The 15541-nt window shown below is 44.1% G+C and overlaps 1 protein-coding gene across 1 annotated transcript; it reads right to left on the bottom strand.

The window, feature by feature from the left end:
* Positions 1–102: 102 nt before the first annotated feature.
* On the bottom strand, positions 103–14586 carry LOC112267519 (P2X purinoceptor 3-like). Its single transcript, XM_042312124.1, has 13 exons — positions 14567–14586; positions 10562–10684; positions 9951–10086; positions 9490–9561; positions 9223–9292; positions 8912–9005; positions 8759–8836; positions 8239–8380; positions 6045–6181; positions 5031–5124; positions 1359–1424; positions 986–1063; positions 103–590 (listed from the first exon to the last, which is right to left on the bottom strand). Exons 1-13 carry the CDS (start codon positions 14584–14586, stop codon positions 468–470), a joined length of 1233 nt encoding a protein of 410 aa, XP_042168058.1. The 3' UTR covers positions 103–467.
* Between the last annotated feature and the right edge of the window lie 955 nt (positions 14587–15541).

Here is a 15541-nt window from a genome sequence, read left to right as displayed (position 1 = left end):
AGAGTTTTTGTTTGTCTGTTCCTAGCAGGATTTGAGTTTCTGGCAGAATCAAACCAGAATCAAAATTTAAGTCACATACTTTTATTTAAGTAGTGGGTAGACTTTAATACTTTGTAGAGGTAGGAGTTCAAATACAATAGTCCATGCAGAGTTAACGATTACACATAAAACCTCCACTATGAAAATATTACAGGTAAATTACAGGTTCATGTGAAATATAAGGAATATTACAATGCTATATATACATGCATTCTCTATCCGGGGTGAAGTCTCCCCTATATACAGATCTAGGATCAGCTTCCCTATCCCCAATCCTAACCATAAACTTTAGTGGGGAAAATTTTAAACTGATCCAAGATTAGGGTCTATGGGCAATATCACCCTAAACCTACATTTGCAGCCAAACTTCCAAAATTTCCACCACCCACCCCTTTCCCCCTCAAATACTCCATTCCATTGGCTGTCCGTTAGCCGTATTGCCCAATGGAAAAGGCCCCTGAGTCGTTTGACTGCTTCTCTACTCCAATGAACTCCCTACTCCGATACAGCCCATTGCTGGATAAGGAGTTCTCGATCTGCGTGTCTGACACCTAATGGAGTAATGGTAGATTGGGGGGAGAGAGAAAATTACTTTATTGAATTTTATACACTTCAAGAACATGAGGAGCACATCACAGTCAAGCGACTCCTATTTTCCACTTAAGTCAAATTTTCAGTTAGTCTCTAGTTGATATTAAAGCATGATTTAAGTGGAAGTTAGGATTTTACCCTTAGTTTCAACTATTCCTCTGGGCCGTATCAACTCTCAGAGTAGGCTTACTGATTTAGAATCTGTTTTGCCTTTTAGATCACAATGAATAAGATCATGGGACAGGGGTAAACTGATCCTAGATCAGCACTCCTACTCTGAGATGCGGCCTCAGGCCTGCAAAGGCTGATATCTATATCACAGTAAGCAGGGTTGGTGTCACGCCTCAAACTTTACCTCCTCAAACTTCTTGGCCTTGTATTGCTCTGCTCCCTTCAGGAAGTTCAAGAGTATGATGTCACAAAGCACGGTGCCCTGCGACCAATCCAAGGCAGAGAAAGAAAACAAGGTTTGTGGAATAGAATAGAATGGGATTGAAGAAATGAGGGGAGAAGAAAGAAAAGAAGAGAATAACTATTTTCCACTGAAATTACTTCAGTTGGGGAGACAGAGACACATATGACACAAAGACATTTTCGAACTAGTCTACAGAGACTGTGTGGATAATATTATTATGAAGGTGGAACAGATATGTTTTAATTTAAAACTAGCCTAGAGACGATGTGGATACTTTGTGGATAGAAAGTAGCAACTTAAAAGAAGGGCTCACCACTCCAACTGACGTAAATGCAGCTACCATGTTGATCAGAGTCGGGATCATGTTAAACTTCCCTGCCTGTAACAAACAAGTACATTACAGAAGTAAACACACGCACACACACAACCAACCACACACACACACACACACACACACACACACACACACACACACACACACACACACACACACACACACACACACACACACACACACACACACACAAGCAGACATACATAAGACCCACCCTCATCTAAATAACACATGCAGTGGGGAGAACAAGTATTTGAAACACTGCCGATTTCGCAGGTTTTCCGACTTACAAAGCATGTAGAGGTCTGTAATTTTTATCATAGGTACACTTCAACTGTGAGAGACGGAATCTAAAACAAAAATCCAGAAAATCACATTGTATGATTTTTAAGTAATTAATTTGCATTTTAGTGCATGACATAAGTATTTGATACATCAGAAAAGCAGAACTTAATATTTGGTACAGAAACCTTTGTTTGCAATTACAGAGATCATACGTTTCCTGTAGTTCTTGACCAGGTTTGCACAAACTGCAGCAGGGATTTTGGCCCACTCCTCCATACAGACCTTCTCCAGACCCTTCAGGTTTCGGGGCTGTCGCTGGGCAATAGAGACTTTCAGCTCCCTCCAAAGATTTTCTATTGGGTTCAGGTCTGGAGACTGGCTAGGCCACTCCAGGACCTTGAGATGCTTCTTACGGAGCCACTCCTTAGTTGCCCTGGCTGTGTGTTTCGGGTCGTTGTCATGCTGGAAGACCCAGCCATGACCCATCTTCAATGCTCTTACTGAGGGAAGGAGGTTGTTGGCCAAGATCTCGCGATACATGGCCCCATCCATCCTCCCCTCAATATGGTGCAGTCCTCCTGTCCCCTTTGCAGAAAAGCATCCTCAAAGAATGATGTTTCCACCTCCATGCTTCACGGTTGGGATGGTGTTCTTGGGGTTGTACTCATCCTTCTTCTTCCTTCAAACACGGCGAGTGGAGTTTAGACCAAAAGGCTATATTTTTGTCTCATCAGACCACAAGACAATCTCCCATTCCTCCTCTGGATCATCCAGATGATCATTGGCAAACTTCAGACGGGCCTGAACATGCGCTGGCTTGAGCAGGGGGACCTTGCGTGCGCTGCAGGATTTTAATCCATGACGGTGTAGTGTGTTACTAATGGTTTTCTTTGAGACTGTGGTCCCAGCTCTCTTCAGGTCATTGACCAGGTCCTGCCGTGTAGTTCTGGGCTTATCCCTCACCTTCCTCATGATCATTGATGCCCCACGAGGTGAGATCTTGCATGGAGCCCCAGACCAAGGGTGATTGACCGTCATCTTGAACTTCTTCCATTTTCTAATAATTGCGCCAACAGTTGTTGCCTTCTCACCAAGCTGCTTGCCTATTGTCTTGTAGCCCATCCCAGCCTTGTGCAGGTCTAAACTTTTATCCCTGATGTCCTTGCACAGCTTCCTGGTCTTGGCCATTGTGGAGAGGCTGGAGTCTGTTTGATTGAGTGTGTGGACAGGTGTCTTTTATACAGGTAACGAGTTCAAACAGGTGCAGTTAATACAGGTAATGAGTGGAGAACAGGAGGGCTTCTTAAAGAAAAAAGGTCTGTGAGAGCCAGAATTCTTACTGTTTGGTATGTGATCAAATACTTATGTCATGCAATAAAATGCAAATGAATGACCTAAAAATCATACAATGTGATTTTCAGGATTTTGTTTAGATTCCGTCTCTCACAGTTGAAGTGTACCTATGATAAAAATTACAGACCTCTACGTGCTTTGTAAGTAGGAAGACCTACAAAATCGGCAGTGTATCAAATACTTGTTCTCCCCACTGTACATGTAGAACAGTCATGGACCCACATAGGCAATTAGACTCATGCAAACCACAGACATACATGTTCTCACACAGACACATGTGTGCTCACACACACATACAGTGCCTTGCGAAAGTATTTGGCCTCCTTGAACTTTGCGACCTTTTGCCACATTTCAGGCTTCAAACATAAAGATATAAAACTGTATTTTTTGTGAAGAATCAACAACAAGTGGGACACAATCATGAAGTGGAACGACATTTATTGGATATTTCAAACTTTTTTAACAAATCAAAAACTGAAAAATTGGGCGTGCAAAATTATTCAGCCCCTTTACTTTCAGTGCAGCAAACTCTCTCCAGAAGTTCAGTGAGGATCTCTGAATGATCCAATGTTGACCTAAATGACTAATGATGATAAATACAATCCACCTGTGTGTAATCAAGTCTCCGTATAAATGCACCTGCACTGTGATAGTCTCAGAGGTCCGTTAAAAGCGCAGAGAGCATCATGAAGAACAAGGAACACACCAGGCAGGTCCGAGATACTGTTGTGAAGAAGTTTAAAGCCGGATTTGGATACAAAAAGATTTCCCAAGCTTTAAACGTCCCAAGGAGCACTGTGCAAGCGATAATATTGAAATGGAAGGAGTATCAGACCACTGCAAATCTACCAAGACCTGGTCATCCCTCTAAACTTTCAGCTCATACAAGGAGAAGACTGATCAGAGATGCAGCCAAGAGGCCCATGATCACTCTGGATGAACTGCAGAGATCTACAGCTGAGGTGGGAGACTCTGTCCATAGGACAACAATCAGTCGTATATTGCACAAATCTGGCCTTTATGGAAGAGTGGCAAGAAGAAAGCCATTTCTTAAAGATATCCATAAAAAGTGTCATTTAAAGTTTGCCACAAGCCACCTGGGAGACACACCAAACATGTGGAAGAAGGTGCGATGGTCAGATGAAACCAAAATTGAACTTTTTGGCAACAATGCAAAACGTTATGTTTGGCGTAAAAGCAACACAGCGCATCACCCTGAACACACCATCCCCACTGTCAAACATGGTGGTGGCAGCATCATGGTTTGGGCCTGCTTTTCTTCAGCAGGGACAGGGAAGATGGTTAAAATTGATGGGAAGATGGATGGAGCCAAATACAGGACCATTCTGGAAGAAAACCTGATGGAGTCTGCAAAAGACCTGAGACTGGGATGGAGATTTGTCTTCCAACAAGACAATGATCCAAAACATAAAGCAAAATCTACAATGGAATGGTTCAAAAATAAACATATCCAGGTGTTAGAATGGCCAAGTCAAAGTCCAGACCTGAATCCAATTGAGAATCTGTGGAAAGAACTGAAAACTGCTGTTCACAAATGCTCTCCATTCAACCTCATTGAGCTCGAGCTGTTTTGCAAGGAGGAATGGGGAAAAATTTCAGTCTCTCGATGTGCAAAACTGATAGAGACATACCCCAAGCGACTTACAGCTGTAATCGCAGCAAAAGGTGGCGCTACAAAGTATTAACTTAAGGGGGCTGAATAATTTTGCACGCCCAATTTTTCAGTTTTTGATTTGTTAAAAAAGTTTGAAATATCCAATAAATGTCGTTCCACTTCATGATTGTGTCCCACTTGTTGTTGATTCTTCACAAAAAAATACAGTTTTATATCTTTATGTTTGAAGCCTGAAATGTGGCAAAAGGTCGCAAAGTTCAAGGGGGCCGAATACTTTCGCAAGGCACTGTACATACACATACAAACACACACTTCCTCCTATCCTCTAATCATCCCCCATCACACAGAAACACACACAAAGCATTAAAAACACTCACATTTCCATTGACCAGCACATCAAACCTGATGGCATAGGCCTTGAGCAGAGTACGGTAATCTGTCCCGTTGTCCATCTTGTAGTACTTAGCATACCTATCATCACAACATGGACAGAGAGTAATGACATGAGCAATGCACATGGCTTGTACCAGGGGGACATGCCTCTCAGGGCTCACCATACAGATACACAGTGGTGGAAAAAGTACCCAATTGTCATACTTGAGTAACAGTAAAGATATCTTGATAGAAAATGACTCAAGTAAAAGTGAACGTCACCCAGTAAAATCCTACTTGAGTAAAAGTATAAAAGTATTTGGTTTTAAATATACTCAAGTATCAAAAGTAAAAGTAGAAATCATTTCAAATTCCTTATATTAAGCAAACCATACGGCACCATTTTCTTGTTTTTTGAAATGATGGATACCCAGGGGGACGCTCCAACACTCAGACATCATTTACAAAGGAAGCATGTGTTTAGTGAGTCCACCAGATCAGAGGCAGTAGGGATGACCGGTGATGTTCTTTTGATTGGTGTGTGAATTAGACCATTTTCCTGTCCTGCTAAGCATTCAAAATGCAATGAGTACTTTTGGTTGTCAGGGAAAATGTATTGAGTAAAAAGTACATCATTTTCTTTAGGAATGTACAGTGTAGTGCAGTAAAAGTAAAAGTAGTCAAAAATAGTAAAGCAAAGTACAGATACCAGAAAAATGTATCATCATGAATAGAATACTATTCTTTTTTTTTACACAAAAAAAGGTTGACAATCACTGATCTAGCTTAAAGCCATTCACTAACCATTGGCATCCCAATTTGAAGAAGATGCTCTGATCATTGACTAATTGCTCCCAACCCATAGGAATCCACACCCATTTGACTACTTTAAAATGGTGGAAGTCCTCAATGGCAGTGTCCATGCAAAAAACTTGTTATATCAATCTAGAGCTCTTTATGCATCTCTATAGGGCTCACTCTCTAAAGGCCAGAGTTTAGAGGTCAGAGGTCATGGCTACCTGAAGTTGTACCCGGGGGAGACGCTGTTCTTCTCTGACATGGCGTCCAGCCGGGTGAAAGAGTAGGAAGGGTTACACTCATCCTCTGACTTGTCCAGGTCACACATCCAGCCGATCTTTATACCTATCACCCCTCCCTGTAGGAAGTGGTTGACATACATTTAGAACATCTCTTTGCTACTTTGTGAGAGTGGGAAAAAGACAGAATATGAATGTAGCCTAAAGGGGAAGGAGTGAATATAGCCGAAGGGGAGGAAAAAGAGAGAAAGAGAGCATGATATGTGAGTATATAAAAGACTAGTATGGATAGAAAGAACTGTGGATAGAAATGACAGGAGGCTGCTAATAATGGTCGGAACAGAGCAACTGAAATGGAATCAAACACCTGGAAACGTGTTTGATGTATTTGATACCATTACACTCATTCTGCTACAGTTATTAACACCAGCCTGTTCTCCCCAATTAAGTAAATATACTAGTATGAATAAACTCAGCAAAAAAATAAACGAGAGAGGGAGAGACCGGGCAGGCACCGTGTTATGCTATGGAGCGCACGGTGTCTCCAGTGCGGGTGGATAGCCCGGTGCGGTACATTCCAGCTCCTCGTTTCCGGCCGGACTAGAGTGGGCATCGAGCCAGGTAAGGTTGGGCAGGCTCGATGCTCAAGAGCTCCAGTGCACCTGCACGGTCCGGTCTATCCAGTGCCACCTACACGCACCAGCCCTCCGGTGGCAGCCCCCCACACCAGGCTTCCTGTGCATGTCCAGAGCCCAGTACTCCCTGTTTCTCCTCCCCGCACTCGCCCTGAGGTGCGTGTCCTCGGCCCAGTACCACCAGTGCCGGAACCACGCACCAGGCCTACTGTGCGCCTCGTCTGTCCAGAGCTGCTAGAGTCTCCCGCCTGTCCAGAGCTGCCAGAGTCTCCCACCTGTCCAGAGCTGCCAGAGCCCCCAGTCTGCAAGGAGCCGCCAGAGCCGCCAGTCTGCAAGGAGCCGCCAGAGCCGCCAGTCTGCAAGGAGCCGCCAGAGCCGCCAGTCTGCAAGGAGCCGCCAGAGCCGCCAGTCTGCAAGGAGCCGCCAGAGCCGCCAGTCTGCAAGGAGCCGCCAGAGCCGCCAGTCTGCCAGGATCCGCCAGAGCCGCCAGAGCCAGGATCCGCCAGAGCCGCTCCTCAGTCCAGTGGGGCCCTTTGTTAGGGTTCCAAGGCCAAGGTCGGCGGCGAGGGTCGCCACTCAAAGGACGCTAAGGAGGTGGACAAAGACAATGGTGGAGTGGGGTCCACGTCCAGCGCCAGAGCCGCCACCGCGGACAGATGCCCACTCACACCCTCCCCTATAGGTTTAGGTTGTGCGGTCGGAGTCCGCACCTCGGGAGGGGGGGTACTGTCACGTCCTGACCATAGTTCTTTTGTGTTTTCCTTGTTTTAGTGTTGGTCAGGATGTGAGCTGGGTGGGCATTCTATGTTGTGTGTCTAGTTTGTCCGTTTCTATGTATGGCCTGAAATGGTTCTCAATCAGAGGCAGGTGTTAGTCATTGTCTCCGATTGGGAACCATATTTAGGTAGCTTGTTTTGTGTTGGGGTTTGTGGGTGGTTGTTTCCTGTCTTTGTGTTCTCTGCACCAGATAGGACTTTTCTGGGTTTTGCCACATTTGTTGCTTTTGTAATTGTGTTCATGTTTAGTTTCTCATTAAAAACTATGAACTCTAACCACGCTGCATTTTGGTTCTCCTCTTCTTCGACGGAAGAAAACCGTAACACTCATGCTTGTTCAATGAAACATAAACAATAAATGAACACGCACCTGTGGAACGGTTGTTAAGACACAAACAGCTTACAGACGATAGGCAATTAAGTTAACAGTTATGAATACTTAGGACACTAAAAAGGCCTTTCTACTGACTCTGAAAACACCAAAATAAGAGTGGGGTAACATCTCACAGCAAGAACTGGCAAATCTGGTGTAGTCCATGAGGAAGAGATTACTTTTATTTTTGATTTTGACCCCCCCTTTGTTCAGGGACACATTATTCCATTTCTGTTAGTCACATATCTGTGGAACGTATTCAGTTCATGTCTCAGTTGTTGAATCTTGATATGTTTATATGTTAAGTTTGCTGAAAATAAAGGCAGTTGACAGTGAGATTACGTTTTTTTTGTTGTTGCTGAGTTTTTGTACCTGGGAGTGAAACACTGTACCTTCTGTGCCAGAGTGGTGAAGTTCTGGTGTGCATAGCGGATGACGTCCCCCACCCTGAAGATGGGGCAGTAGGTGTTGTTCTCATGGTCAAAGTTACACGCCTTGATGTACTGAGGGGTGATGGTTGGCAGGAAGTTACCCCTGAGACACACACACACACACACACATAAACATGAGAGAGAGGAGACCAGTTAGAGTTAAATTATCGCTATAAATTATCGTAATCACCAATGTCTTCATCATTGTCATCGGCATCTTCATCAACAACATCATTATCATCAACATCATTATCATTATCAAAATCATTATCAACATCATTATCAACACCATCCTAAAAATCATTATCACCATCAACATCATTATTAGCATTAATATCATTATCATCACCGTCATTAACATCATTATCAACATCACCATCATTATCATCATCAGCAACATCATTATCCTCATCATCATCAACATTATTACCATTATCATTATCATCATCATCAACATCATTATCATCATCATCATCCTCACTTGGTGAAGTTGAAGAGGGGGAAACGAATGCTGTTCTTGATGAAGATGGTGAAGTTCTCCACCTCCATCATAGGATGCCTGAGGGAAGGTCAGAAAGAGAATCATGTTCCTTCATCAACACTCAAACACACTCGCACACACACGGTTACCCACGTCTTGATGTAGTCGATCTCCGCCTGGCACCAGCCTCTGATCTCACAGGTATTAAGGGTGTCGTTGAAACGTACACACCTGCCCGTCGGAAGACCTGAGGAAGAGAGGGAGGGAAAAGAGAGAGGAAGAAGGAGAGAGGATATAAGACACAGAAAAGGGGAGGACGGATAGATGACAATAAATGACAAAGATCAAAACATTATTCTGGGAGAAACGGTTTGGCAAATTCTGTAACATCTTCTGTCTTCTTAAGAACATAAAATTAGAAAAGGAAGAGAAAAAGTTGATCAGAAAAAGAGGAGAAACCTCACCATTTCCCCCAGGCTTGTTGAGGAACTTAGTGCAGTTGTTGTCGTGCGTACACTTGTATTTCATCTCACTCTGTGTATCACACATAGTACAGAGTTAGAGTAACACACAGAGGCAGACAGACAGATGGACGGACGGACGAACAGACAGACAGACTTCAAGACAGAGAGAGACAGACAGACAGACAGAAAGAGACAGAGAGAGAGAGAGATAGAGCATGTGGGGGGACCACAGAGGGCCAATGGGAGAGTAAGTGTGAGGGGTCTCACTTCAGGACAGTATCCCTGCACCTGGTTCTCTGTGGTGATGAGTTTGGTGATGATGCAGAACACAGAGGCCCCCTGTCAGACCACACACAAACACACACACACACACACACACACAATAAAAAAACACTCCCATTTTTATTGACCAGCACATCAGGCCTGATGTCATAATCCACACATACGTCAGTATCAATATTTGGTGTCCATTTGAAGTATTAAGTGATGTTCACAGGGCTTTTAACAAATACATTACCCACAAAGTGCTTACAACAACCCAGATATAAACAAAGATTGAGCAAGCAGGGGAGACAGAGGCTATACAACAACTATACATGGCTCCTTGGGCTGTCTATCAATGCGTGCGTGGTTGGGTGCGTGCTTGGGTACCTACGTGTGCACATGTGTGTGTGTCTGTGTGTGCGTGCATGCACGCGTACAAATGTTTGCGTGTGTTCGTGTGTTACCTGAGAGGGGGTGACATACTCAGCTACGTCCATGACTCGGTTGTTGTACAGTCCAAAGCCTTTGACTTTGGTCATGACCGACGACTCTATAGCCGTGTCTCTGATCTGGTACGCCTTCTCATACACAAACACCCACCTAAGAGAGGTGCAGGAGAGGAGAGGAAGGAGGAGAGAGAAGAAGAGAGAGACGGGTTGAGATAACATAATGGGAAAATCATTCAATCCCGTTTTCCCGTCTCTTCCTGCCACGTATAGAGTACTAATGAATGATCTATGAGTCTTTAAAGTCAAGCCTTTTATTGGGCTGAAAGAGATCCTAATTAACAAACAAGAGATTTAAAAGATTCAGCTCCATAAGCACAAGACTTTGAAAAGATGTTTGGTTGAAAAGACGTTAAAAAGACGTTAAAAAGACGTTAAAAAGACATCTGTTTGGTTAAAAAGAGGTTGAACATACATAAAGTCTTTCTTATGAGAAATGTGCACCTGACTGGAACTGTGCGGAGACCTTTTTCCTGTTTCTCCATTGAAAAGACGTTGAAAAGACGTCTTTCAACCAATTCCTCTCACTGGGAGGTCCAAAATGTGAGTGATAGAGCGATACTACTGACCCGATGAAGTAGGTGATGATGAGGAGCTGTACGACGCGGTTGATGATCCCGATGGTCCAGCTCTTCACCACCACCGACTTGGTGGTCTCGTAGGTGAAGAAGTCCGTGATACACGTCCACATCCTGACGTCGAGGCAACCCGGGACACCCACTAAATCCAACTTGTGTCTATCAGTGACCCAAAGTCACAGCAAACAATCCACAGAATGCCTCTTCAGAGAGTATGTGTGACTTAGCTACACCCCCAAAAAACTAAAGGCAAACCCCAAGATGTGTTGGTTTCCCTACATACTAAAACACAGTTATTTCTTCCAAAAAAGCAATCTGATCATTGTCTTTGCTTCTTTCAAAAAGGTTCAAGTAACAGACTTGTCACTGGTGAAATAGTGAAATGGTAAACATCCTTACTCTCTCCCTCTCCATCTCTCTCTCCAGCTCTCTCTCCATCTCTTTCTTTACCCCCTCTCTCCATCTCTCTATTTACCCCCTCTCTCTTTCTCTCTCTGCTTATTGTCTTTCCTCCACTTATCAGATTGACTCTCTCGGCAATGTCTCTCAACCCCTCTATCTTTCTTTCTCCTCTTCTGCTTCCCCTAATACACACACCCACACATACACACACTATTTGACATCCATTACACCCCAAATCACATCAGATGAATGACATTTCACTTAAATCTAACGGAAGTTATCTATATCTAAGTATGAACATCTGCATTGAGCTGGTCACTTACACATTGATCCTTTGAAATGACTACATTCTATAAGTAATTTTATGGCAATTTATGACAAATGACCAGGGGGAATATTGGATCCTGATTGGCCAAGAAGGAGGAAGTAGACAGACCCCGCCCCTGTCACTCAACCTCTCCAATCCACAAAGCAGGGACACTTAGATTTTTTATTGTTATTGACTAAATCCACTAACTCAATCTGTGATAACCCTTTACTGGAGGGAGGGAGGGAAGGAGAGAGATGGAGGGAGAGTGGAACAATGAGGGAGGAAGTCATTGAGGGAGGGGTGGGGGAATAGGTTTGACAGAGAGTTAGTACACACACACACATACACTTAAACACATACACACACTGAAACACACAGTAAAAGATGGAGAAAAATACTTGAGAGTTAAGGAGGAGGAGATTAATTTCCTGAGTGATGCCAGTCAGTCTGTCAGCATCCTCAGTAAAAGTACAAAGTAAAATACAATCCCATTACAATCAATGACAGACCCAACGCACGCACCCGCAAGCGCACACACTAACATTTAAAGAGCAGTAACCTTGATTGTTAATTTCCTCATCTGTTGTCCTTGACCTGAGGTCTAGAAGTCCATGACCAAAGCTACTGCATGTATGTTATATAGATCCATTTTTATATAAATTGATTTTACCCGATGTTTCAACTGTGTCTGCATCCAAAAGGCCCTATAAGGCCCTACTTTTGACCAGGGTCCATTGGTCAAAAGTAGTGCACTAGGAAGGGAATAGGGTGCCATTTGGGATGCGAACCTGGTCTTTTACCATGCTCATCGAAAGATGAACATATAACCTCATACCAGTGTCTACATATCTGGAAACGTTTTGTAAAAAAAAAAAAGTAAAGTCAAAAAGTTTTACATCATCAAAGGTTGAACTATTTAGTGATTTTCAAACACTATGACATTCGTGGTGACGTGGGGAGTAAGAAAATACCCTCTCTGGCTAGAAACTCGTTGCAGGTTTTTGGAAATCACCGTTTTTCTTCATTTTAATCCTATCCTGTGATGTCACAGAGAAGCATTTTCTAGAACCTTTCAACTTATCTTTTTTAACCACGCTCTGTTTTCACGTATGGTGACACTGGTTTGGTGTTGGAGATGATGAATAAGGTTGAAAAGTTGCTGTCACACCCTGATCTGTTTCACCTGTCCTTGCGATTGTCTCCACCCCCTCCAGGTGTCGCTTGTTTTCCCCAATGTATTTATCCCTGTGTTTTTCTGTCTCTCTGTGCCAGTTTGTCTTGTATGTCCAAGTCAACGAGTGTTTTTCCTGTGCTCCTGCCTTTTCTATTCTCTTTTTTGCTAGTCCTTCTGGTTTTGACCCTTGCCTGTTTCTGGACTCTGTACCTGCCTGCCTGACCATTCTGCTTGCCTTGACCTCGAGCCTGCCTGCCACTCTGTACCCGCCTGCCTGACCGTTCTGCTTGCCTTGACCTCGAGCCTGCCTGCCACTCTGTACCTCCTGGACTCTGAACTGGTGTTGACCTTTTGCCTGTCCACGACCATTCTCTTCCCTACCCCTTTTTGGATCAATAAACATCTAAGACTCTGCCTTCTGTGTCTACATCTGGGTCCCGCCTTGTGCCCTGATAGTTGCCCTTTAATAATGAATAATAATTGATTGGATTTATATGGCCTTTTTCCATAGACTGAAGACAGTAGACTAGAGATTAAGGCAGTATCTCTGGATTTGAGATATGTAAACACATATGTATACATTATAATATATTTTAATTGTGTAGCGCTTTTCATTCTGGACTTGTCTCAAAGGTCTACGGAGGGGAAAAAATATATATTTATATTCAATAAAACAACATAAATTTAGAATTAAGGCAGGTAAAATAGCAATAGTGGGCTAGGTGCTAAATATCGTCAGCGTAGCAGTGGAAGTTGTTATAATCTCTGAGGATTTGGCTGAGAGGGAGCCTGTCAATTAATAACAGGATAAGCCCCAGCACTGACACCTGTGGGACGCCACATGTGACTGCAGACTCCTCTGAATCGGAGTTTCTCCCATTCTTCACTGCAGATCCTCTCAAGATCTGTCAGGTTGGGTGGGGAGCATCACTGCACAGCTGTTTTTAGGTCTTTCCAGAGATATTCAATCGGGTTCAAGTCCGGACTCTGGTTGGACCATTCAAGGATATTCAGAGACTTGTCCCGAAGCCACTCCTGCATTGTCTTGGCTGTGTGCTTAGGGTCGTTGTCCTGTTGGAAGGTGAACCTTCACCTCAGTCTCAGGTCCTGAGCACTCTGGAGCAGGTTTTCATAAAGGTTTTCATTCGTCTTTCCCTTGATCCTGACTAGTCTCCCAGTCCCTGCCGCTGAAAAACATCCCCACAGCATGATACTGCCACCAACATGCTTCACCACACCATGCAATGTTTCCTCTAGACGTGATGATTGGCATTCAGGCCAAAGAGTTCAATCTTGGTTTCATCAGACCAGAGAATCTTGTTTCTAATGGTCTGAGTGTCCTTTACGTGCCTTTTGGCAAACTCGAAGCAGGCTGTCATGTGCCTTTTACTGAGGAGTGGCTTCCGTTTGGCCACTACCACAAAAGCCTGATTGGTTGAGTGCTGCAGAGATGGTTGTCCTTCTGGAAGGTTCTCCCATCTCCACAGAGGAACTCTGGAGCTCTTTCAGAGTGACCATCGGGTTCTTGGTCACCGCCCTGACCAAGGCCCTTTTTCCCAGATTGCTTAGTTTTGCCCAGGTGTCCAGCTCTAGGAAGAGTCTTGGTTGTTCCAACGTCTTCCATTTAAAAATGGTGGAAGCCACTGTGTTCTTGGGGATCTTCAATGCTGCAGACATTTACGGGTACCCAGCTCCACCATCACCCTTGCAAACATCTAAGCACACTTGACATAACTTCCGGTCACAACTTGTAGACTTGTTGTTTACGTGCTTCTGTGCGGTTTGTTGCTCAACTTACTTTTCTACCTGCTAACTTTAAAGTTTTTACTTTTTAATGACCATTTTATATTTTAAATCTCGCTCAACTTTTTTCATTCAACTTTTTCACCCTGGACGCTTTATCTGGACGTGGTTTGTCAGGACCTCCACCAGCCGAAGCTAAGTATTAACATTTAACATATGGGAGAACTATCGCCCTTTGTCGAGGATAGGTGTGCTGCTAGCCCAGCTTCAGACGCAATCGTTAGGCAAGGGTAATTTAAGTCTAGGAAAGTATGAAACAGTGACTGTGCCACAAATAACTACAGATAGTAGTATAAATCCCCAACACAGTCCGGACAATTTTTCCATGGCTTCTGGAAGGAAATGCTGTAGGAATGCTCAACCGGTGTAGCTCATTCAGCCGACAGAAACTTTCACAACCGGTTCTCCTCATTGAGCAACAGGTCGGAGTCAGAGGCCGAGCCTTCTCTGGTCTCTCCTCCTCCCGTTACGGGGTCTGAGACACCGAAGCCTCCCACCATTAGCTCTGAAAAATTGAAAACGCTAGTCATTAGTGACTCCATTACCCGCAGTATTAGACTTAAGTCAAATCATCCAGCGATCATACACTGTTTACCAGGGGGCAGGGCTACCGATGTTAAGGCTAATCTGAAGATGGTGCTGGCTAAGGCTAAAACTGGCGAGTGTAGAGAGTATTGGCACAGATAGATGAGAACATCATTGGTATAGGGATATTGTTATCCACGTCGGCACCAATGATGTTAGGATGAAACAGTCAGAGCGCAACATAGCTTCAGCGTGTAAATCAGATTGAAAGATTTGTTGGCATTGAGTAATTGTCTCTGGCCCCCTCCCAGTTAGGGGGAGTGATGAGCTTTACAGCAGAGTCTCACAACTCAATCGCTGGTTGAAAACTGCCCCTCCCAAAAGATAGAATTTGTAGATAATTGGCTCTCTTTCTGGGACTCACCCACAAACAGGACCAAGCCTGGCCTGCTGAGCAGTGACGGACTCCATCCTAGCTGGAGGGGTCATATCATCTTATCTACCAACATAGACAGGCCTCTAACTCCCCCAGCTCCACAATGAGATAGGGTGCAGGCCAGACAGCAGGCTGTTGGCCAGCCTGCCAGCTTAGTGGAGTCTGCCACTAGCACAGTCAGTGTAGTCAACTCAGCTATCCCCATTGAGACTGTGTCTGTGCCTCAATCCAGGTTGGGCAAAACTAAACATGGCAGTGTTCGCCTTAGCAATCTCACTGGAATAAAGACCTCCTCCATTCCTGTCATTATTGAAAGAGATT

Source organism: Oncorhynchus tshawytscha, linkage group LG34, assembly GCF_018296145.1.
Source record: "Oncorhynchus tshawytscha isolate Ot180627B linkage group LG34, Otsh_v2.0, whole genome shotgun sequence".
Taxonomy (NCBI): domain Eukaryota; kingdom Metazoa; phylum Chordata; class Actinopteri; order Salmoniformes; family Salmonidae; genus Oncorhynchus; species Oncorhynchus tshawytscha.
Note: the sequence above shows the minus strand (reverse complement) of the source record. Positions and strands in the feature narration are given on the sequence as shown.

What these genes read in the sequence shown, in the direction of transcription:
- LOC112267519 (XM_042312124.1), bottom strand. Translation starts at nt 14,586, where the DNA reads ATGGAAAAATTGTCCGGACT. An exon ending in CCCCTCTTCAACTTCACCAA is followed by an intron (nt 8,381 to 8,758) that starts GTGAGGATGATG and finishes TGTGTGTCTCAG; the next exon opens with GGGTAACTTCCTGCCAACCA. An exon ending in CATTTACGTCAGTTGGAGTG is followed by an intron (nt 1,064 to 1,358) that starts GTGAGCCCTTCT and finishes GATTGGTCGCAG; the next exon opens with GGCACCGTGCTTTGTGACAT.